This window comes from Wasmannia auropunctata, unplaced genomic scaffold, assembly GCF_000956235.1.
Source record: "Wasmannia auropunctata unplaced genomic scaffold, wasmannia.A_1.0 LD336092.1, whole genome shotgun sequence".
NCBI lineage: Eukaryota > Metazoa > Arthropoda > Insecta > Hymenoptera > Formicidae > Wasmannia > Wasmannia auropunctata.
In genome coordinates, this window is record NW_012026798.1 from 1,199,929 (window position 1) to 1,221,643 (window position 21,715).

At 33.8% G+C, this 21,715-nt stretch overlaps 4 protein-coding genes across 7 annotated transcripts; 1 reads left to right on the plus strand and 3 right to left on the minus strand.

The window, feature by feature from the left end:
• Window positions 1-242: 242 nt before the first annotated feature.
• LOC105462865 (ejaculatory bulb-specific protein 3-like) lies at window positions 243-2,504 on the minus strand. Of its 2 annotated transcripts, none has more exons than XM_011709735.1 (3): window positions 2,401-2,504; window positions 1,526-1,726; window positions 243-572 (listed from the first exon to the last, which is right to left on the minus strand). In XM_011709735.1, the coding sequence occupies exons 2-3, from the start codon at window positions 1,722-1,724 to the stop codon at window positions 376-378; spliced, it is 396 nt and encodes a 131-aa protein (XP_011708037.1). In that variant the 5' UTR covers window positions 1,725-1,726; window positions 2,401-2,504; the 3' UTR covers window positions 243-375. The 2 variants fall into 2 exon arrangements, with proteins under 2 accessions (XP_011708037.1, XP_011708036.1); XM_011709734.1 differs by lacking the exon at window positions 2,401-2,504 and adding an exon at window positions 1,875-1,965.
• Window positions 2,505-4,521: 2,017 nt separating this feature from the next.
• LOC105462868 (transcriptional adapter 2B) lies at window positions 4,522-13,960 on the minus strand. Of its 2 annotated transcripts, XM_011709740.1 has the most exons (10): window positions 13,554-13,960; window positions 13,333-13,430; window positions 11,295-11,354; window positions 11,065-11,206; window positions 10,405-10,622; window positions 10,091-10,320; window positions 9,729-9,960; window positions 8,908-8,957; window positions 8,241-8,577; window positions 4,522-8,152 (listed from the first exon to the last, which is right to left on the minus strand). In XM_011709740.1, the coding sequence occupies exons 1-10, from the start codon at window positions 13,558-13,560 to the stop codon at window positions 8,048-8,050; spliced, it is 1,479 nt and encodes a 492-aa protein (XP_011708042.1). In that variant the 5' UTR covers window positions 13,561-13,960; the 3' UTR covers window positions 4,522-8,047. The 2 variants fall into 2 exon arrangements, with proteins under 2 accessions (XP_011708042.1, XP_011708043.1); XM_011709741.1 differs by lacking the exon at window positions 4,522-8,152 and having other exon boundaries at window positions 8,353-8,577; window positions 8,908-8,997.
• Window positions 13,961-14,074: 114 nt separating this feature from the next.
• LOC105462867 lies at window positions 14,075-16,278 on the plus strand. 2 transcript variants are annotated; one of them, XM_011709738.1, is made up of 4 exons: window positions 14,075-14,186; window positions 14,270-14,461; window positions 14,975-15,088; window positions 15,180-16,278. In XM_011709738.1, the coding sequence occupies exons 2-4, from the start codon at window positions 14,393-14,395 to the stop codon at window positions 15,318-15,320; spliced, it is 324 nt and encodes a 107-aa protein (XP_011708040.1). In that variant the 5' UTR covers window positions 14,075-14,186; window positions 14,270-14,392; the 3' UTR covers window positions 15,321-16,278. The 2 variants fall into 2 exon arrangements, with proteins under 2 accessions (XP_011708040.1, XP_011708041.1); XM_011709739.1 differs by having other exon boundaries at window positions 14,077-14,212.
• On the minus strand, window positions 15,428-21,410 carry LOC105462866 (probable Dol-P-Man:Man(7)GlcNAc(2)-PP-Dol alpha-1,6-mannosyltransferase). The gene is made up of 8 exons (XM_011709737.1): window positions 21,125-21,410; window positions 20,259-20,391; window positions 19,998-20,171; window positions 19,720-19,873; window positions 19,267-19,411; window positions 18,731-18,957; window positions 18,097-18,345; window positions 15,428-18,000 (listed from the first exon to the last, which is right to left on the minus strand). Exons 1-8 carry the CDS (start codon window positions 21,248-21,250, stop codon window positions 16,269-16,271), a joined length of 2,940 nt encoding a protein of 979 aa, XP_011708039.1. The 5' UTR covers window positions 21,251-21,410; the 3' UTR covers window positions 15,428-16,268.
• Between the last annotated feature and the right edge of the window lie 305 nt (window positions 21,411-21,715).

Sequence of the window (21,715 nt, forward strand, 5' to 3'; positions counted from 1 at the left end):
GATTAGCGCTAATCAGTAATCGGAAGAAATTATTTGTCATATGACGCCGCGGGCGAAAATCTTCCGCTCGGAGATAGCTATTTGTTTTCGCGCTGTTTGTTTTATAGGTCTCTCCCGAGTAAAAAGAGTCGCACGATTAGGATTCAAATGAGGAAAAACGTCAGATGATTCCGCGTACCATCGAGTAATGGAGATAAAACACAACGATAAGTGCACGCGCGGAATATATCATGACGCATGTATATTATGAACGATATTTTATTTGCATATGCGTATACATACGAATCGTGTCGAATCGCAACTAGAAGGTCGATGAAATAATTAGTATTGTCTCATAATAGTGTTGCATATATTTTCTTCCTTGTTGATTCCTGATTAGATCTGAACGCCTTCCTCCTTAGCCATATCCTCATACTTCTTAGCGTAGTTCCCTTCCGGATCGTACTTCGCTTTCAGCTCGTTCCACATGCTTCTCTTATTAATTATTAGATGTTTTATCACCTTTTTCACCATCTCCTTCTGGTGTTCCGAACATTTTGAACATTCATCGTCTAACGCGTCGGTTATATGTTCTGCAATTATATTATTTATTCAACGTTAAAAATGCAGTCAAATACTTATTGCCTTGATAACTTCAGAATCGATTAAATTTTTTTTTGCAATTCTTTATATAAGTTTTCAATATATCTGTATAAATTTCAAAATTTTTCAAAATTTCTAAATAATTCTAAAATTTTTTAGAAAATTTCTGAAATTTTGAATACGAATTGTGTGGAATATTTCTCAGAAAGTCTTCTCGAATCCTTTATATATGTGAATTCTGAAATATTTTTAAGATTTCTCATTTTATAATTTCCGAAGAAAATTTACAGAATCTGAAGACATTTAAGAACTTTTCACAAAAATATATAACGAATTCTTATAAAATATTATAATAATTTTTTTCATCACTTAGAACACTTAGGAAAGATAACTCCAATCATATCTTAACACCTTTGACTGCTAATCATAACTCATGCTATTAGCCAAAAGCACTGCATTAACATGTGATTAGAAGTCCTAACAAATTGAGTGTTATTAGTCAGTTGCGTAGTATAGCGATTAAATGTTTGTTAAAGAAAAATATTTTCCAACCACGTTTAAAAAAAAAAAATTTCCATATTTCTCGGATAAGAATCTTTAACATGTCACTTCTTACGTCACAAGTTTCAAAGATCTAAAACATCTCTGAGAAATATATTTGTATAGCTGCTTTTGAAAACAAGAGAGAGAGAGAGAGAGAGAGAGAGGTTATTCTATCTTTCTAATATATTTACAATCTTCCGACATCTTGATGAAGATAAATGATTATAACGTATAATTAACATTCTAAATCTAAGCTCACATACACACACACACGCACGCGCGCGCGCAGATGAATAATCTATTTCAATTTAAGTCGTTTGAAGTTTTTTAGTTCTTTTTTTTTTTCGATTAAGACTGCATCTATAATCGTGGGTAGAAGCCACACATGCGCAATACTCACTTTTTAATTCAATAGCTTCAGCAGGGCATCTAACGTTGGGCTTGTCCAGCAAACAATCGATATATCGTTTCAGCAGTCGGTCGTTATTAAGAATTTGATCTACATCTATATTGTCGAATTTATCAGTGTACTTGTCGTCTGCAGCGTACACATAGACGACAGAAATAATGGCGAGCAGGCAAAGCAGTGCGAGTTTCATGGCTGTAACAATCGTACATGTCTAATTAAACGCGGTCTAACGCGAAGCTCGAATTTCGGGAAACTGCAGATTTGTGGCGCGAGTAATTTTGAAAAAAATCGCACGTAAAAGTATCATATATGTTAATGGCATATAGCGAATCTATATTACCGATAATTTTTGTACCACGAAAAAACGTCCGCGAAAAAATGAGGGAAAATCGACGCGTTTCTTGGAAGAATATCATTAAATTTAACACATCCGCTCTTCAATAGAACACCTTGCGAAACCGATTCGGTGCTTCTTCAGAAATTAAACATGGAAACCGCATTTGCGAAACACGTAATGACACACAACGATTAAATGTCGGAAGTGTTGCGTAAAGAAGACATTTGCATTAGTTGATCATGCGTCGTAATCGTGCGACGAGGAATGAGAACTTATAGAGACACGTGTAATCTTTTCAAATTCAATCCCTTTTAGAAGAGCGTCACATATAAACTTGCACAGTTTTAAATAACCAATGCAATTATCTTCTTTTCCGAAAGTTAACACACACTGATCTACATTCGACGGCGCGGACCCACGAGCGCGATAATAGTTAATTTTCTGCGCAAATCACATCAAGTTTTCAAAGCGACGGAGTAGCGCCGCGACTCTGTTTCTTTGAGATGACTGACATAGGATAAATGCTCACCTAACACGTATTATTCACGATCTGATGTAATTGTACGGATAGACCAGTGTTGACTTGAGTTTATATACGTGCGAAGAGACGAACGGCGGGTGGGAATGGTACCGATTTATTCCGCGAATTGCACTTCATCGTTAACTTCACCTTCGCACTCGTCGGTGAAAAACGCTCGCTGCGTCATGGTCGGTTTTAATGACGCATTATAATTTTTCTTTCCCCGCTATAAAAAACGGAAAATTTAACGCAAATGATTATCAAGTGTCATTGCCACAACGCTTCTTCTTAGAAAAAAAACCACTTGACAATTTTAATGCGTATGTATAATTTTAAAACCCATTTTCTGTGAATAACTCATTATAGGATGCAGAATAGATTGCTCTTTTTGAGAATCTGATAATTATTATATATGATCATTTTTTTCAAATTACTTTAAATTACTAAAAGAAGGTGACTGCTATTTTAAAAAGAAAAGAGCTATTTTTCATTCTATTTACCTACATCGATTTAATATTATCATTAATTTATGTGTACGCTAGAAGATAAGTATTTATTAAACATGAAAACATAGATATAAATCAAATTCTTAATAATGACCGACTGTTGAAGCAATATGTCAATATATCATTATTATTGCAATAAAAAATTGGATTTTATTCGATCTTCAAGGTTTTATAATAATTCACTGACTAAACCAAGTGTCGTTGCCATAACTTTTTTTAAAAAAGCTTTTTCTTAAAAAAAAACTACCTGACGTTTTCAATGCGTATATAATTTTAAAATCCATTTTCTGCGAATAACGTATTTATTACAGGAGTAGAATTTTGTTTTTAATCTGATATATAGTATATGATCATGATTTATTTTATAATCCGCACTTTTTTCAAATTACTTTAAATTACTAAAGAGGTAGGACTGCCATTTTAAAAATAGAAGAGCTATTTTTCATTCTCTATTTACATCGATTTGATATTATCATTAATTTATGTGTACGCAGAAGATAAGTATCTATATAATATGTGAAAACATAGACGTAGATCAAATTCTTAATAATGATCGACAGCTGAAACAATATGTCAATATATCATATAAAATTAATAATTCTTTAAGATTTTACAATGATTCGCCAATTAAATTAAGCGAATAATTTATTCTTGATTTCTGTCATCATGTCAAGTTTTGAAAAATGTTTAGCTGTAACATTTGAAAACATGGGATAAAAGATAGAGCGGACATTTTCTGGAAGTAATATCGCTCGAGAAATGAAATAAAGAATAAATTATTCGCTTTAATCAGCAAATTATTATAAAACCTTGAAGATCGAATTATTAACTTTATAAAATCCAATTTTTTGTCGCAATAATAATGATAAAGTTAATAATTCGATCTTCAAGGTTTTATAATAATTTGCTGATTAAAGCGAATAATTTATTCTTTATTTCATTTCTCGAGCGATATTACTTCCAGAAAATGTCCGCTCTATCTTTTATCTCATGTTTTCAAATGTTACAGCTAAACATTTTTCAAAACTTGACATAATGACAGAAATCAAGAATAAATTATTCGCTTAATTTAATTGGCGAATCATTGTGAAACCTTAAAGAATTATTAATTTTATAAAATCTATAGTTTTTTATCACAAAAATTTAAATAGATAATAAGAACAAATTGATCATCTTTATATAACGTATTATTTACAAAAATATCTTAAAATACACACACACACACACACGCACGCACGCACATACACACAAACACACACAACATATTTAAACTGAAACAGGTATTAGAAGCATAACGCGTTGCGTTTCGAAGAAACGCAGGATTGTGTGAGACAAATATAATTGAAGGATAGCAGATAATTAGAAAAAAAAAGCATAACACGTTTTTAATCTAACAACTTAATTAGCTGTGACTTAATGATTTCGTTTGGAAGCAAATTAAACTTATTACAGTAATCAACAGTATAATTATTACCGAACGTGTACTTCGCACGAGACTTTATCTGGCTATTGTTCGGCTGGGATCAACGTAATTAATTTGTATTTGTGTATGGGAGATCGACGAGAAGGAAGGAGCGAAACAAGAAGGAAATAATATTGTAGAAATCAATCAAATGAATCCTTCTTAAATGAAAATATCGCATAATTTATTTCACAATATGTTCGATGAATATCCGTATTGGAGTACATCATAAGTAAGTTGTAAAGAGCTAATTTGTTGTTCAATTGAGAAAATAGTGCGCACAGTGTAACACGCGTGTCGAATATCATACAGACAATTTATTGTGATCGAAGCTGTACTTCATACGCGTCTTTATCCGACTACAGTTGTTTCATAAGAATTGGTTTTTTCTCTCTCTTCTGAAATTTCGATGTTGATCCACTATATACAGCTAAAATATCGACTTTATGCACATGACGCGAAGACGAGACCTTTAATCTCATTGATCTCGATCGTCCATTGGCAACAAGCCGTCCCAGTAATATATATACGTATATATATATAATCAGCTATGCACCACCAAATATAGTCGGATAAACGGGAGAGGTATTTGTTTAATATCTATACAAAATATGAGCGAGTCGCATTTATATTTCAGCGTCGCCCTGCCATACAAATATTTTCCCTCGCACAGATACGCACGCAGGCACGCGCACACAAAAGAGAAAGTCTGGATATAGAATTTGTCTATCTACTTAAACCTGAGTAGGTCTTTATTACTCGTATTATTATGTACAAATAGATAGGCTCTCTTTTTATATCTACATTAGGACCTATATATACAATCCACCGTGTCCACCTCTATTTAGACTTATACAATTTTAATAAGCGTGAAAATTTCAGGGACAACCGATTTAAATAATATTTAACAACATATTATCGTACAGCTACAAAATTCCTGCTTTATTGTACTTTAAAAGTAAGTAACGTAAGAGCATGTCCCGCATATTCCGAAAAACGATTGCTCGCGGTATTATCTCATGTTTTGTAAAATAAGAATCGTAATTGTTCATACCGGACGACCGTAAGGGGTTCATTCATGAATCGGATCTCTTTAATGACATTGAAATTAAAAAATATTTAACGAGATTCGTTTAAATTTCCTAGTTTTTATTTATAGTTATATGATAATATTGATCGATAAATTATTTGTTAACCTTGAATGAAAGAGAATACGTCAAAGTACGGCAAAAATAAAGATGGTTCCCCTCAATAGTTTCTATACACTTTGTGTATATCGCTTTGAAAGAAACGTTTCAATGAATGTTTCTTGTGGAGGCAGCTTTCGTGATATCACAAAATTTAACACACGCCTACTGGTATTAATTAAAAGATTACTTTCGTCGATGTTGACTTCGGATGTGATGGAAAATAATTACGATCCCAAAGCCTCTTTTAGGTCGATACTCACAGTTGTAAATATAATTTTCAATCTTTAATTAAGCGCATAATTAATTAGAGATTGATCGTTATTCAATTATTTGGATTATTCATTTGGACAATTCACAGATATCTGTTTCACGAATCTGCATTTGAAAAATATGTTATTACTTACTCTTCATCTTCACTTATTAGCTCCAATAATCATAGATTTATTAGTAAGGTCTTGACTATAATTAATGAAGCTTTTCTGTTTAATATTTCGTTTATAATCTTATAATTAAAAAAATATTCACATATCTAAAATCTAATTATTTAATAATTTATTATAATGATTATAAACACTATATATGATTGAAGGTGTATTAGAAAATAACATTAAATGCTCGTAATTGATATACCTGAGACGCTCATAATCCAAATAAATAATGATCAAATCTATCATTTATCAATCTGAGATAGTCGAAATAATTATTAAGTAATTCATAAATCAGTGTTTTATGAATTAATTGAAAATAATGAATCTTTGTAAAAATTAAAAATAAATTCACGAATGATCAAAGATCTATGATTATTATCCTCAAATTATAATCAACTATGAATACCGCCCTTAGATGTCTCCCTCACTTCTATCGAAAAATCTGATTTAAAATTTTATCGTAATAATAATGATAAAGACACTTTATATGTCGCAAAATTGTATTTCTTTGTGCTTCAAATAAAGCATATTATCATTAAGAAGGTATTCCGTCCCTTGTCGTATATACAAATACTGTACAAATAACAGACAAATTATCCAATATTGTACATCTTATATTAGTTGAATATATGAATATTCGCATCATTCTTCGTCAATAAGGAATACTTTAAGCCCAAATGAAATCTTTAATTATGAAACATTATATAGTGTCGCGTACATGATTATGTTTTCATGCTTTGAACATAATTTGCATGGTACGCACAATGTTATATTTTAATTATGAGGATTGTCAATCGATTTATCGAGATTTATCACTCTAAATTTTTTGTAAAATAAGCAATCTCTTCTATGTTACAACTAGTCCTCTCGTATACATCAATATTTTTATAGTAATAAATAACTATCTAATAAATAATAATACTAATCAGAATAAAGTAGCCCATTGTGGAATAATTTCAGGCAATAGATTATATTGGCCTAAAAAGCTTCAATATTTTTAATATGCTGCTTTGTGTACCACAGGAATTTTGTAATTTAAAAACAGAGACACGTGAATAATCTGGACGTTTCCTTATTGCCGAATATGATAACAATTTAAAATTTAAGAAAGAAGAGTGCTCAACAGGTATTATCTACACACGGAAATAACACAGTGGAAGAATTAATTGAGCAATACGTTCAATGGCTCTACGTAGGCAGTGTAAGAGATTCGTTCAAACAGCATTCAATTGAAAGTGACAAATAAAACATTTTAAGGGCTGATTCTACTAACGTTTGTTAACCCTAGTTATACCACACTTATGTTTTATATCACTTATCGTATCATGATTAACTTTTTTTCAATCGATCATAAATGAACTAAAAAAAAAATATATTCACTCAGTTGTCTAAAATTGTAATAAGTACCGAAAAACAATCCTTTCTAATGCTCGAGAAAATTATCATATTGTGATTAAATTTTTTGCTTAAATCAATCGTAAATGAACTACAAAAATACGTTTATTTATTCACAATAGCATTAGTAAATAGAATTCTATTTACTAATTCTATCAATAATATAAAATTTCAAATTTCACTAAGATTTCAGAAACTCCAGAGTGTATAGCTAGAGTTATTCATGCTTACAGCGATAAATTAAATTGTTTGTTATTCTTGATATTTACAGTCAGCCTAAGAAAGGCTATTCTATAAGAAAAAGAACAGAGAAGCAATTGAACACTTCCTGAGATTTTATCATCATAGAATCGGCCCTGAACTCATTGCCAGATATCGTAGATGCTAAACACGTAAATCGGGCCTGATTGCGAATCTATCTGATCCTACGTCGAACAATAGATCGCGTTATATCATAGCAATATCACTGTGTAAAAAGTATCAGCAACAATGAAACTACTACACACATGCACGCATGCGATTTCTCTTCTTCTTCTTTTATCTCGTTCCCTCACCTTATGCCTGTCTTACTTAACTGAATCAGACTTAAAAAATTTTAGTTACATCTAAGACTTAGCTTGTAAGATTAGAGATGACTTAGAGTGGCAAAATAGTCGCAAATTTTTACACGTTTGATCAATTGGCTGTGATCCAACCGTTAGTTACTAGATAATGAAGAATTTTGCTTTCTGGTTCTGATTGAGGTACAATACTCGATCTCCTATTACCGTTTAAATATTCCTGTGACATTAAAAACAATTTATTAGAAAAATTGTTGTACAATTGCAACAATCAAGAAAAAATTATATAATCGACATTCATCACTTACTTGTAATAATAATGTCTTTTGCGTCAAATACTGAGTCGGCTTTAGATCAAGTTGAATACATAAGGATTTTTCTTGCTTCGTTAAAAGATGAGACGCAGCCTCCAATTCTATATCACGCTCTTGGCTAGAAATGGTACCACCGCTGTAACTTTTTTCTTGCAAAGAGTTGGGGCTGGAAGTCGATTGATTGGAAGTGTTTGGATTGCTATCCGACTCCGCCCACTGATTGGCTGGAGTCGTCGTCCGATTGTGACTGGCTTGACTGACTGTGGAGCTGGCTGAGTCTTGCTTTACAGTGTATTTTCGGTCGGTGGAAGAGTAACTTTTTTCTTCTTCTCTGTAAATAAAAAAAAGTGTGCACAATTCCTTCAATCATATATAGATCGGGTCTTTAATTTAATTTTAGGATTTTAGAAGTACGACAGTAACCTAACATGTTGTAACAATACCAATTTATGCAATTTGAAGATCATAGCCATGACATTAATGAAATCAATAAAGCAGACAAAATTAAATTTGAACATAAAATAGACAGGGGTATGCGTAATAATAACGAAAAGTGACAATATTTATATAAGTCCCACTACAAATAATACAAAAAGTGACGATATTTATAAGTCCCACTACAAAATATAACATTTAATCCTAACAAATATGACTCTCTCACCTTCTTTTTGAGATGTTGCGGTGTATTGGTGTGGACGGCCCACTGCTGCCCTAAGTGAAATGCAAACTGATACAATCTGTTCACAAATTCCTGGCAACACGCACCATAAACAGTAGAATTAGTTAAAAAGAAGCAAAAGCTAGTATATACAGTATAATTAAGAGTCTCTATTTTTTTTATTTTTGTTGTGCATGTACAAATGTACAAAGAGAATAAAAGATGTAGAAACAGAGTATTTTAACTAATTTTCTTTTTATATATCTATTCACAATTTCATACAAAAGTATGAAATCGATATAAAATATAGAATTATAGAATTTAGTTTTACAAATGAAAATAATAGAATTAGAAAGATTGATATGTATCTTATTACACATGTAAATGTCACACACTCATGTATATAGAACACACAAATTCAATGTTAAATATCTATGTGTAAATTAATACAGCAATACAATTAAAATGTTGAATATCTATACAAAGTACACACAAAAGTATAAACAAAGTATAACGATTCACAAGAAGCGCAATACTGTCACATTACTGTCCAATACTATTTTTCAGATTAGAATTTGTCACACAGTGACATCATACATCGATATGTACTGAGCTTCAGCATGCGTTAGCATTTATTGTTAGTATAAAAGGCTATGATAATATTATCATACTTTTGTCGTGTAAGTACTAGCTTTTGACTAGCTTTTAAACAAATAGCTTTACACATATATGAAAGTATCATGAAATAACTCCCATTCTACATCCATACAGTGTAATAACAAGACGGAAGGGTTACAAAAAAAAAATAAGAAGTGCATACTTACAGATTTCTTTTCAGTCCAATGATCCACTGTGTCGTTCTGTCTCTGAGTTTGCGCGAGAACTTGCTCGAAATGAGCGCACTCCTCGTGCCTCGTAACGCCGTTCTCGCGGTATCGATAAAGCTCCGAGAGCCGTAAGCGCAATTCTCTCTCCCTCTCGAGATTTGTTAGGAACTGTTCGTGCTCTTGTGCTGTGTAAAACTGTGCGAATACACGCATTCTGTCCCTAAATTCTCTGCATTAAATAAATAAACGAAACGTTTTTAATACGTGTTGCGAGCGAGAACGGAGGAAAATTAAATATCTGTCGAAGTATTTCGCGAGACATATAAAGGAAAAAAAAAACGCATTAATGTAGACCGTACTTTTCTTCCTTCGTCCATTTTTTCTTCACTCCCTTGTCTTTCCTGGACGACGCGAAGAAAGCCGACACAAGCTGGTAATCTCTCACGACGCGTTTCCGCCTGGCTCGCTCCCTGAGATTATTGGTGTACATATCAACTTGTGCTAATTTAAGTGCAATATCAAGATCGTCGTCCTCGGCAGGGTTCAGGAACAATGAAGAAACGAGAGACTCGGCCTCGTGATTGTAATCCTGAACAAAAACATTATAATCATCAAACCACATTTCTCTAAGAAAAATCAAATCGTGTTTTAAGATTTTTGTCCGAATACTTACTCTCTCAAAATCGTCTCGTTGGGGCATGTAGCCCAACTGCGCGGCTTCTTCCGGGGTGATGTCCAATGGTGGTAGTCTAGACGTGAGGTCAGGCGATAGAGGACCGTGATCGGACTTCGTCTGATCCGTGAGATTTGGTACGTAGCTATCCGTGGGTGGCCATGTATGCTTTCCGATGTTCCCATTGAGATACCTAGCGATGTACTCTTCTTTCGCTTCTGTAACAATAAAATCAATCCTGTCGTAAAACGGGATGCCGGATGTGCATAGAGCAGTTGCCTGCCGAGCGTAAGATCCGAGTTCAATTCCCCGGACTTGTCATCCCACATATTAAAACACTAGAAATTTTAGAACGGAAAAATATGTCATTGTGACATAAGCAAAGGTACTCAAGACATGTATTTACTTCCAAGATAACTGAAACTTGCGATATATTAGTCTTTAGAGGACAAAACTTCTAAACAACAAAATAATATAATGCACATGACGACGCCTCTTTGAGGGACAGGAGACAATTTATGTCTCCTATTTTCCTAAGAAGCGGCATCATGTGCAATATAATATTTTATTGTTTAGAAGTTTTGTCATATATGTATGTGAATTGAATTAGGATCGAGCGAAAAAAAAACCGAGATTCTTTGAAATTTATGGTAGTATCACCTTCTGGCGTACGGGTCTCGATATGTTTGCTGATATCCTCCCAGTTACCAAAGCCAAACTGTTCGATCGCGTCCAGAAGTCTCAGTTGTTCTCTGGCTGTCCAATTGCCACGACCATTGAATATGCTGATCGTACCAGAGTCCTGAAATGATGTGTGCAGAAATACATATATTAATGCCGCAGCACTTCTGCAACGTACAATTTTAAAGTTGGCCACAATCGATACATACCATAAATTGATAGGCATGATTATTTTTATGTTGACCAATTTCAGCACCGGCGGAAAAACACTGAAAGCAATTTACAAAGTTAAAATATCTTTTAATTATATTCTCAATTTGGCATGTATACTTTTGATTATTAAATTTATCTTCTTTGCAAATATTTGCCAGACACATACATTTTATATACATACATTCAAAGATAGATTCAAATTTTTAGAATGCCATTTCTTGTCAAGCACAAATAAAATGCAAAAATTTAAATAATTCGAATGGCAAATAATATTGCTGGCTTGTGTTATTACTGCTTATTGAGAGGAATATTTGTATATTGCAATGCATTACCCAATACTTTAACCCTTTGTGGTCATCTGGAGATTCCAAAAAATTTTGAAGAATTTTCTATTGTTTATATATTATTAATTACATATTATTTCATAGTTATAATTCAACCAAGAATTAGAATAATAATCATATTTTTGTACTACATAAATACTCTTTTATACTGCAATAATTTCACACTTTTTTCTTTTCTGAAAGTATCATATCTGAAGTTATAATTCTTATTTAAAAAATTTTAAAAATTATGATTAAGTAGAAAAATTAAAACTTTTTACTTTCATGTTTGTTTTAATATATTAAAATTAAAATGTGTTTATACAAAGCCGCTATATTTCTATGTTCTATAATAAATTTAAAGTATGTTAAATAATTTGTTTGACTTTAAAGAACTGTGAACAACGGCAATCGGTTAAATGCGTTGGGATCATGCTACCTCCGATGTGACTATTGGGGCCTATCCAGGACAAATTTGCATACTTCCATAATGAAAATTGCTTCCATATGCATAAAGAAAATTATCCAATCGCATTTTATATGTGTTCTTGTAATAGAAATGCAATTGGATAATTTTCTTTATGCATATACAGCCACGCAAGTTTTTGTCTGGATAGGCCCTTACGGAACTTTCAAGGTTTCAAAAGATGTGACCACGAAGGTTTAAAAGTACCATTTTCATGCTGACGCTCATTTTTGGCGTCAAAAAAACAGATCATATGATTAAAACTGATAAATATCAGGCGTCAATTTTGATGACGTGCCTGTTTTGACGCCAAATATGAGCGTCAGCATAAAATCGTACCTTAAAATTCCCCAGCTAAAAAAAAGTGTGGAGGTAAGTTACATGACTTTTTGTATCTTTTAACATAAAAAGGGTTTCGGCCACTGCCATCTTCCAAATAATAAATAATTAACAAAATATAATGCAATGCAATACCAAAAAGAAAGTAACTGGAAATATCGAAGAAAGCGCTGATTTATTTTCTGTAATAACGATTTAATCGGCATTGAGGTTATGTCGCGCAATACATAACCTAAGTAGAATAAACATTTTATACTCTTTTTACAAAAATAATACAGTAAAACTTTATTCCTTTTTTTTTAATTCCAAAATGTTTTTTAAAGTCCATTCTTTCGTATAAACATAATTTTTCAAATTTCTTATATTTTATTTGTTATTAAGTTACTTGGAACTCTGAAAAATTCAAGAATGCCTACACATTAATCATAAATTTATTCAAAATTTGATCAAGTTCCTGTATTACGTGAAAAATCTGAATAATCTCCCTAGATAATTATATTCAGTGTTTAGCCCTCCTAATCACCGACTTAAAATTATGTCAAAAAATTACAGAGACGTCACAATTCAAAATATCCGCCAGTACGCCCACGTGCATTTTAGCCTTCACCGGTGTTTCATTCATAGATTCACGAGTAGAACAAAAGGCGGTAAAAGAGAGGAAGGAAATAGAGGGCGAGAAAAGTGGAAACGCATGCGAGGAAACGTATGCAGAAGTGGGTCCGACCAAAATTACTGTTAGTACGAAAAAAAAAAAAAAAGGGAACGAACGGAAAGAATGAGGGTGAAAAAGGGAGCACAGATATCGGGTCAAGAGGGGGGGGGGAGGGGAAGGAGGGTAAGTTCGAAAAACAGGAAGAGGCGAGGCTATCACGTGATCCAAAATGGTCGTCCGAACGGTCGACCCACCTGCAAGCAAAGGTCGAATTCGGGGCACTCGATGCAATTGACACGTAGGCCCGCAATGTCCTCCTGGCAATAGGTGCAGTTGTACTTCGCGTACAGATCTGAAATGTAGAGGCCATGTAACGGTGGTGGCGACAAATACAGTAACACGGGAGGCAAGGGTGGCGCGAGAGGGTGTGTATCGGCTCCCGACGCCGCGCCGACACGCACGACGGCATACCCACCCGCCATTATTGTCTCGCTGGATCCTTCCAGAGCTGTTTCGGATGACGTCACCGCATACCATCGAGCCGTGAAAATTTTACGATATCACGAGATGCCGAGACGCGGTGCCGTCGCCGTACGAACCACCATCTTTCCGGTAGTCACGCGTATACCCCGCGCGCGCGGGAACGCCGCGGACTCGCGACGCGTCCTCCCCCTGCGAGACACACGTTTCCGCGCTCACCCCGTCGTACAGGTACAGACAGGCGTGCTTTTGACCCGCCGCGCCGCGAGGAACGCCGACCAGGGGGGAAAAAAAAAAAAGAGAGGCGGCGGAAGGGCCCGTGTTTACGGCTGTTGCGTCGCGCGACCAGTACGCATGCGCCGGACGTTTCTCAGCTGCTCGCCACTGACCGCAGCACACCGCTCCTGATCATCCTTCGAACGTGGTTCTCCGACAACTACTAGACGGAGCTCTCGCCTCTCACTTCTCGCCCCCCCGCTCGCCGTGCCTTGCCCAGCCAGCGCCATTGGCTACGGGTTCATTTAGAGCACTCCCGAAGAGAGTTTTCCTGGCAAATCACCGGTTCACGCGTATTGGCTCAATCGTACTCTGTAATAAAATGGCGGAAATTCAAACTGTGAAAAATCTGGTAAAATTCAAACAGGAGATTCGAGAGTACGTGTATAATTGATGAAACAATTTTAAATGTAATTAGTTTTAACATTATTTTAGATATTGATGTTAAAATGACAGTTTCTCCAAACAATATTGTGCGTTTCTAAACGTTTGGTTTCTTAGTAACCGATCAAACATCAAACAATAGAGATAAGATCCATATCTGTTTTATTTGTCAACATGATGTTGAATGGAATTGCCATTAAATCAAGAATTTCGAAGAAAATCTTTATGAGGAATGTGCAAACGGTAACATAATATAAAGTAGCTCAGAAATTTTGTTGCAGTGTATATCAATTAAATATTATTATTAATATTAATATTAATATGTTAATATTAAATATTAATATTAATATGCATCTTTATTGTGTAAAAAAAATTGTGGATTTAAAACATATTTTTCATATATTAAATCATTGAATCTTAATCTAGCTCTTAATCTAGCTGTTATTATAACTTATAATTTAATTTATTAATTAAATTGTACTATTGATTTAGGGCCAATATATACCTATGTGTCAAAGCTGTTAAATAAAGTTGAAGATATAATTATACACAGTTTTGAAGGAACTCTTATTATTAATTAAAATAATTTATATTTTTTCTATGAATAAAATTTCTCAAAAACTCAAGTTTATATATCTTTAGATAAAGCAGAAATTATAATAGAAAGGAGAGAAGCAAATCTAATAAAGTTGACAATAAATATTGAATTTTGGAAAATTCAATATCTTCACATTAAGGATCTTTAACTCAATTTAGATACAACGCCTGTACAATGCTGCATTATCACGAAGATTGTTCGGCACAAACCAACCGCTCCTAGAGTACAATAAAGAGTTCGAGAAATTTAAATTGAAGCAGGCAAAGATGCAGGTACAATTCGGAGGAATCTTAAAAGAAATCTTGACTTAAGAATTGTATCGAAAAATTTTCGTATTAATACACTCATCATTTATTTCACTAGTGCGACGACGGGCGTCCAACCTACTTAAAAGCCGGCGCACGCGATAAAGCACTGTTCAACTTTACGGTAGCTTTGCTCCTGTTTAACACGATGATATCGCTCTACTCATATGGGAAGCTCTTCTTAAGTTTTTACCGATAATTTTATCACCGATAATTCCTCTCTTTAACTGCACGCGTTGAAACATGTTTTAGAAGTTTCAGATATTTTCTGTTTTGGGAATCAATTAAAATTTGTTAACTAGAATATCAAACAACTTCACTTTATGTAAAACATCTCGATACATCTAATATATTACGCACGCATACATACACACGCTGCACTACATATGTCATATGCATTTACGTATATTTATGTGTTCAGTATCGTTCCCTAACTTTGGAAAAGATTTAATAAGGCACTCGATTACTCTCTGCAGGCGTCGATATGGAAATTATTCATCAGTCTGTTAGATATTGTACAACGAATTCTCCGCGCGACGGAACGTAGAAATTTACAATTCATTTCAATTTCAACCTCACTCTAAATTTAACATCTAATTTGCCACAAGTGTGATGCGACATACCGTTATCGGAAATTTCTATATTTAAGCAATACTAAATGCAAAAATCGATGTGAAAAGACAACAGTACAACTCATAACAGTATAATGTTAACAACTTATGGACGTGAATGTCCGCAATTATAATGTAAAATACAACGAATACAAATGTAAAGCCATAGCTACAAAAATATATCCTTGCAACTTTGTTTACTGTACATAACTAACTTTTTTTTTGGCATATTTGGCATAATTTTGCACAATTCCATAAAAATTTAAATCATATTTATGATACGTATGTAACATGAAAAATTGTATAGTATTTCCTTCAGACTGTTCTCGCTATCATAAATATCGCGCATAAGCACATAGAAAAGTCAATTTTACGCTTTCCAACTTGATAATGCGCGAGCGTGTACATTAAAAAGTACAATATTTCTTGATATCACAGAAAAAAACGTATTTACAATATTATGTTACAATATTACACACGTGTTCCGCTAGTAACATTCGATAAAATTACCTGTGAAACATTTTAAATAAAATTTCCTATACCTCATTCTTCTGTATTCTCAGTATTTTTCTGTGAGCCTTCCTTCTCACTGGAACATTTACGTCATTTGAATTTATATTGGACTCGTCCGCAGCCGATTTTCTTTTACTTTCTGACGTATAAGTATCCCTGTTCTCGTGCAAGTTGTTCGCATATTCCTTCTCCGAGGTCTCTTTCCTTCGTTGCATTAAAGCCTTCAGAGCCTCGAGAAGTTGTGCTAATATCTCATCGATCGGCCGTTCCATGTACTTAGCTACGATCTCATCGAATTGATCGTCCTCCTCTGAAGTTAATTCACGCTTGAGATACTTAACTTGATCTATTATTTCCTTGAGAGTTTCCCTACTATCTTTTTTCACCTGACCGTCACCTTTTGCAGAATAATCCGTTTCCGTGCGCGAATCGCCCTCAACGTGATTTGTACCGCTCATATCACTCGCCGTTGTATCAGTATCATCGTGTATGAACTCTTTCTCAAATTCCTTAAACTGATTTATTATATTTCTTATCCTTTCTCGTACATTGATTGCTTGGGTGTACTTATTGATGGTTCTATTGCCTCTAATGTTCTCTTCTTTAGCTTCTTCCTCGATCATTTCCACATCAGTTTCAAATAACTCTGCGTCAACTTTATTTTGTAACTTTGCAAGCTTTTCCGCATCTACTTTTACATCCACAATTTCGTCTTCTTCTTCCGTTATATTTTCAGATTGTTCTAGATCATCTGATTTTATTTCCTTGATCTCATCTTCTTTTTGGGCAACTGATTCCTGTTCACTAAATTCATCATCTTTTACGTGTTCTTCCTTAAGTTCCTCTTCGATTGGTGTTCTGTCTGTAACGGTCGCTGACTCCTTTAATTCCTGTTTCAATGTGTTTATCTTTTTAAACAAATCTGTTACTCCTTTCTTCTTCATTCGTTTTACTGGAAGTGTTATATTATTTCGTTCATCCTCGATCTCTTTTTTCTGTTTAGCTTCTAACATCTTTTCCTGAATCATTCTTTTAACAGTTTTTTTAACACCATAAGTTTCTTGAATTTTCCGTACATTCATATTGTTTTTAGACTTTTCCTTAACACTCTCTTCTTCGATCTTTATTTTTTTGTCAGATTTGGCATCAATAATGTTAGAAACATGTTCAAAATCTTCCTGAGAATCAATATTTTCTTCATTTTTATCTCTTGAATTCGACGATAATTTATTTACACTTTCCCATGTGGTAGTATTTTTTATAAATGCGTTTTCATCTACCAAATCATCAGGCATTTCTACTTGTTCCTCCATTGTATCATTTTCTTTTGTAGCCACTTCAACATCCGAAAAATTTCGTTCAACAGTTTGTTTTACCTTCTCATCTATTTTTGAGTCTACAAGTTGGTCAACTATTTCTTCTTCAAATGACGTGCTCAGTTTTATATTTTTTGTATCGTTTACCTGGTTTACAAAATCTTTTACAGACATACGTGATCTTGCTTCATCAGGGTCATATTTAATATTCAATTTTCTTTTCAAAATAAATATACTAGGCTTTGTTTTAATTCTAATAGGTGGTAACATGTTATAATTTAATGTTATATGCGAAAATGCATCGATAAACTCAATGATATTATGTGTACTGAGATAGGGCTTTATATTCTGCGAATATTTGCTTTTTCCTTCGATTAAGAGGTGAGTAAACTGTAGCATTTCAGGATCATCAATAGTGAGGTTCTCTTGTTTCGAGTAACTGTAACATAATGAATGTTCTTGCCATTAAAAAGTACTATAATGGAAATAGCATTAGTGAGAGAAATTAACATTATTATTAGACAAAATAACGTACATCCAAGAAGAATTGGTCTGCGTAAATCTTGATACTCCAGTTTGTGCAGTTAACACATCAATATGCACATGCACTGGCTCGATAGAATTCTTCTCAAGTCTGTGTAATCTAGCGATTGCCAGACCTCCAGGGTAATTAGAACTGGCCACACATAATAGAAACATGGAGAATATGGCATTTAATGCAAGATGACCCAAGACTGCTAACGCTAGAAAATTATTCCACGTTGATTTTGCTCTGTTTTCCCATCTAATTTCCAACAAGAAACGATTTTTCAAATTATTACATTATATTATATACAGCTGCAAAGATTCATAATCTGAAGCTTAATTCTCCATCATTGGTTGTAAAATGATCTTATAACTGTAAATTCTAGAAGAATTTAGAATTCTAGAATTCTAGTTTTATTGACAAAAGAAAAAAAATTATGTATTTAATTATTGAAAGAAATATCATATCAGTACTTTTCTGTATAATTTGATTAAGAACAGAAAATATGTTAATAATAATAATAATTGTATAATCATTTTATAATCCACTGTTTAACAATTAAAGTAATTTAAAGAAATCATGGTAAAGTAGAATTACTGATGGATAATTAACTGAATTCGTAATTCAAATAAAATGTACTTACATTCTGTGGCAAGCGGCAGCTGCGCCAATATTCAACAACGGGAATACATATATTATAAATCTCAATTCCTTATGTGGTAAAAACGAAAATAACAAGACGAATATGATAGCTGGAACAGTAAGCACGCGAACTCTAGCATCCCAGAACATTCCAACGGGAATTAGAAAATATGAAGTTGCCAGACCTCTCGGCAATGCTGAATAAAAATACCATAAAAATGGCGATGTCTATTCATGTATGTCAAGTTTATTTACTGTTTTATATATTGAAAGATTATACAAATATGTATTTAAGGATTTTTAATATCTCGGCAATCGGAAGTGTCTGTTTGAGAATTTACAATAGTTTGGATAGTTAACGCATATTGTAATATGAAATTCGAAAGTACTGGAAATCAATCACATTTTGTGATGTGACAGATCGAAAATAACTTTTTTGATATTTTGAATATTACAATCCAAAATTTATCATCCAGATTTACCATCGAGATATTGAAAATCCTTAACGGAAAAGCTTATTACGTCTGAAAAGGATACACCCCATTCGCCGCTCTTATTGAGAATAGTGTTAAAGTAAAATACTTCGCCTTCTGGCCACACTAAGCGTCTCCAGAATATTGAATCTATAGTAACAGTAAGTGCTAAGAACACTACACCAGCTGGAACCGCAATTTTAAGTAGTCTAAAAATTTTTATAAAATTATAAAACATTATTGTGTAATAAGCAACGTAATTGAGAGAGAAGAGTATTATATAAAGTATTAGATATATATATTCTTTTTTTAATAACTGAAATCGGGCTTATGTCTTGACGATCCAAGGGTATTTTCGTGTTAATGTATTTAATAACACATAACAATTAGAGATTTGACTTAAGAAAAGCTTACAAATCTGTGCAGTTTTGCAGAAGACCCCATGATGATTTTAATCATTTCTGTTTGTAATCTTACAGCCATATTAGGAATCAATGGTCCATATATATGTAAATACCTTTGTACGGAAAGTTTCTGGCTCGCTATATTGTATAAAAGGAACAGTCCCAAAAGTATGGCGAGCTCCGCTCTGAATATTATTATTGCTGCAGCCGACGACCAGATAAACAACACGTGATTTTGTCTCAGCCATCCGAACAAGGCCACTAATACTACAACACATTAAAAGGAAGAATATGTGAAATTTCATATCGGGAGTTAAGCGTTTTAAGATAACGAAAAAAATACACAAATTTAGCAAAGACGTAAACACATAGAAAGTTTTGCTTTATTTACCTAAAGGCATAGCCATGATGTTTGGCAGTGGACGACTAAGATAGTACATAAAGTGATACTGTGTCACGGTTATGAAGATGAACCACTTCGTAAGCTGCACTCCGAAGATGTTTTCTAAAGCGTGCCTATACAGCTTGAGCGTAGTTATTACCAACAGTCCCAATGTTGCTCTTACTTAAAAGAAAGAAAATAACATTAAGGCTCTTTATTCTATAAAAATATGTGGAATTATTATATTTTGAAATTATGTACCAAACTTACCCACATACTGAGCAAAAAATTTATTGAGCTTCAGGTAATTAATACATGCCACCAATGGTGAGGCGAAACCAGATACGACGATAGGCCCCAAGAAAGAACGCGGCACAACTCCAGGAAATTCATGATGATCATACTATTGGAGAAAAAAAATTAAGTACGATGTTAATTAAGAATCATTGGTGACGCCAAATAAGAAGTTCAAATGACTCGTAACAGCAAAACAGTATCCTTGTGGCATCAGCTGGTCCACAATGGCATCAGCTGATCCACTTAGTAAATACACAAATGTAGTTGATTATAAAATTAGTTACAAGGTCAAATTAAAACCTCTATTTCTAGTTTTTCAAATAAAATGCTATTTATCTATTTCAACATTTTAATTTGAAGTTTATACAGATAATAAAAATATCTTGCAATAAAAGTCTATTTTTGCTTCTGTCTTTCATCATAGCTGATTTTCGAATCTCAGCTGGTCGTTTTTTATTTATAAATACAAGATATTAAAGTCTCCTCAATATCTTTTTCTTTTAAATATATACATATGCACACAAAACTAAATCGTGTACAGATCATGTGTGTTCGCCGGAAATGTTCGAAGCGGAGAAGAGTAACGGCGTTTAAATTATATAAGAAATGAAAAAAAATGAAAATTTGCCCGTTAAATGGATTATGGGATGGCATCAGCTGATCGCGAGTTTATAAATACGCGTATCTGGTACTAAATATAATGCGGCACTTTTTGCGCGCTGGCTGGCCCGATCGCGATCAAGTCGGCCGAGCGGGGCGAGCACAACGATCGTCCCGAACGACTCGGAATCCTCGGATCGGAACAAGCCGATATGACCGTTTAACGTTTCAGTCATTACCTCCGTCAAATTGAATCCGTGATAGAGGACATCGTGTATCGCCTGCAGGTTGAAGCTCTCCTCGACTTTCGTGAACGGGCAGTACAGCAGGTGGATCACCGACACCAAGATAATCACCTGATCCATGATCACCGTTGTGCGTTCACGCAGAGCATACGTTGCCACCTGACGAACTCACGGCCCTCGTCATGATACAAATTCGACGTTGTCGGCGTGAAGGACACTTTTTCTTTCGTTTTCCCCAAACACACCGCGTGTCACGGGGGGAACGTTATTACGCGGCGGGCACCACGTATACTGTTACAAAACGAAGCAGCTCGCGCATGCGTCCTCTCCTTCTCTTGATTATTCTTGATCCTCCGAGGATCTTCGAAAACTCCAAAGTCTCATTCTCTTTGTTTTTTTTTTTCTTTTGAGCATCTTTACCTTTTGGAAAATTCAATTTTTAAAATCTTTTTGTTTTTTTTTTGTTAAAGACTTTAATTCGTAGTAAGTATATATAAATAAAATTGAATCAAAATTGAATATAAAAAATGATTGTATACTGTATTGATATTAAATTTGTAGATTATTACAAGTTAATCGAAGTTT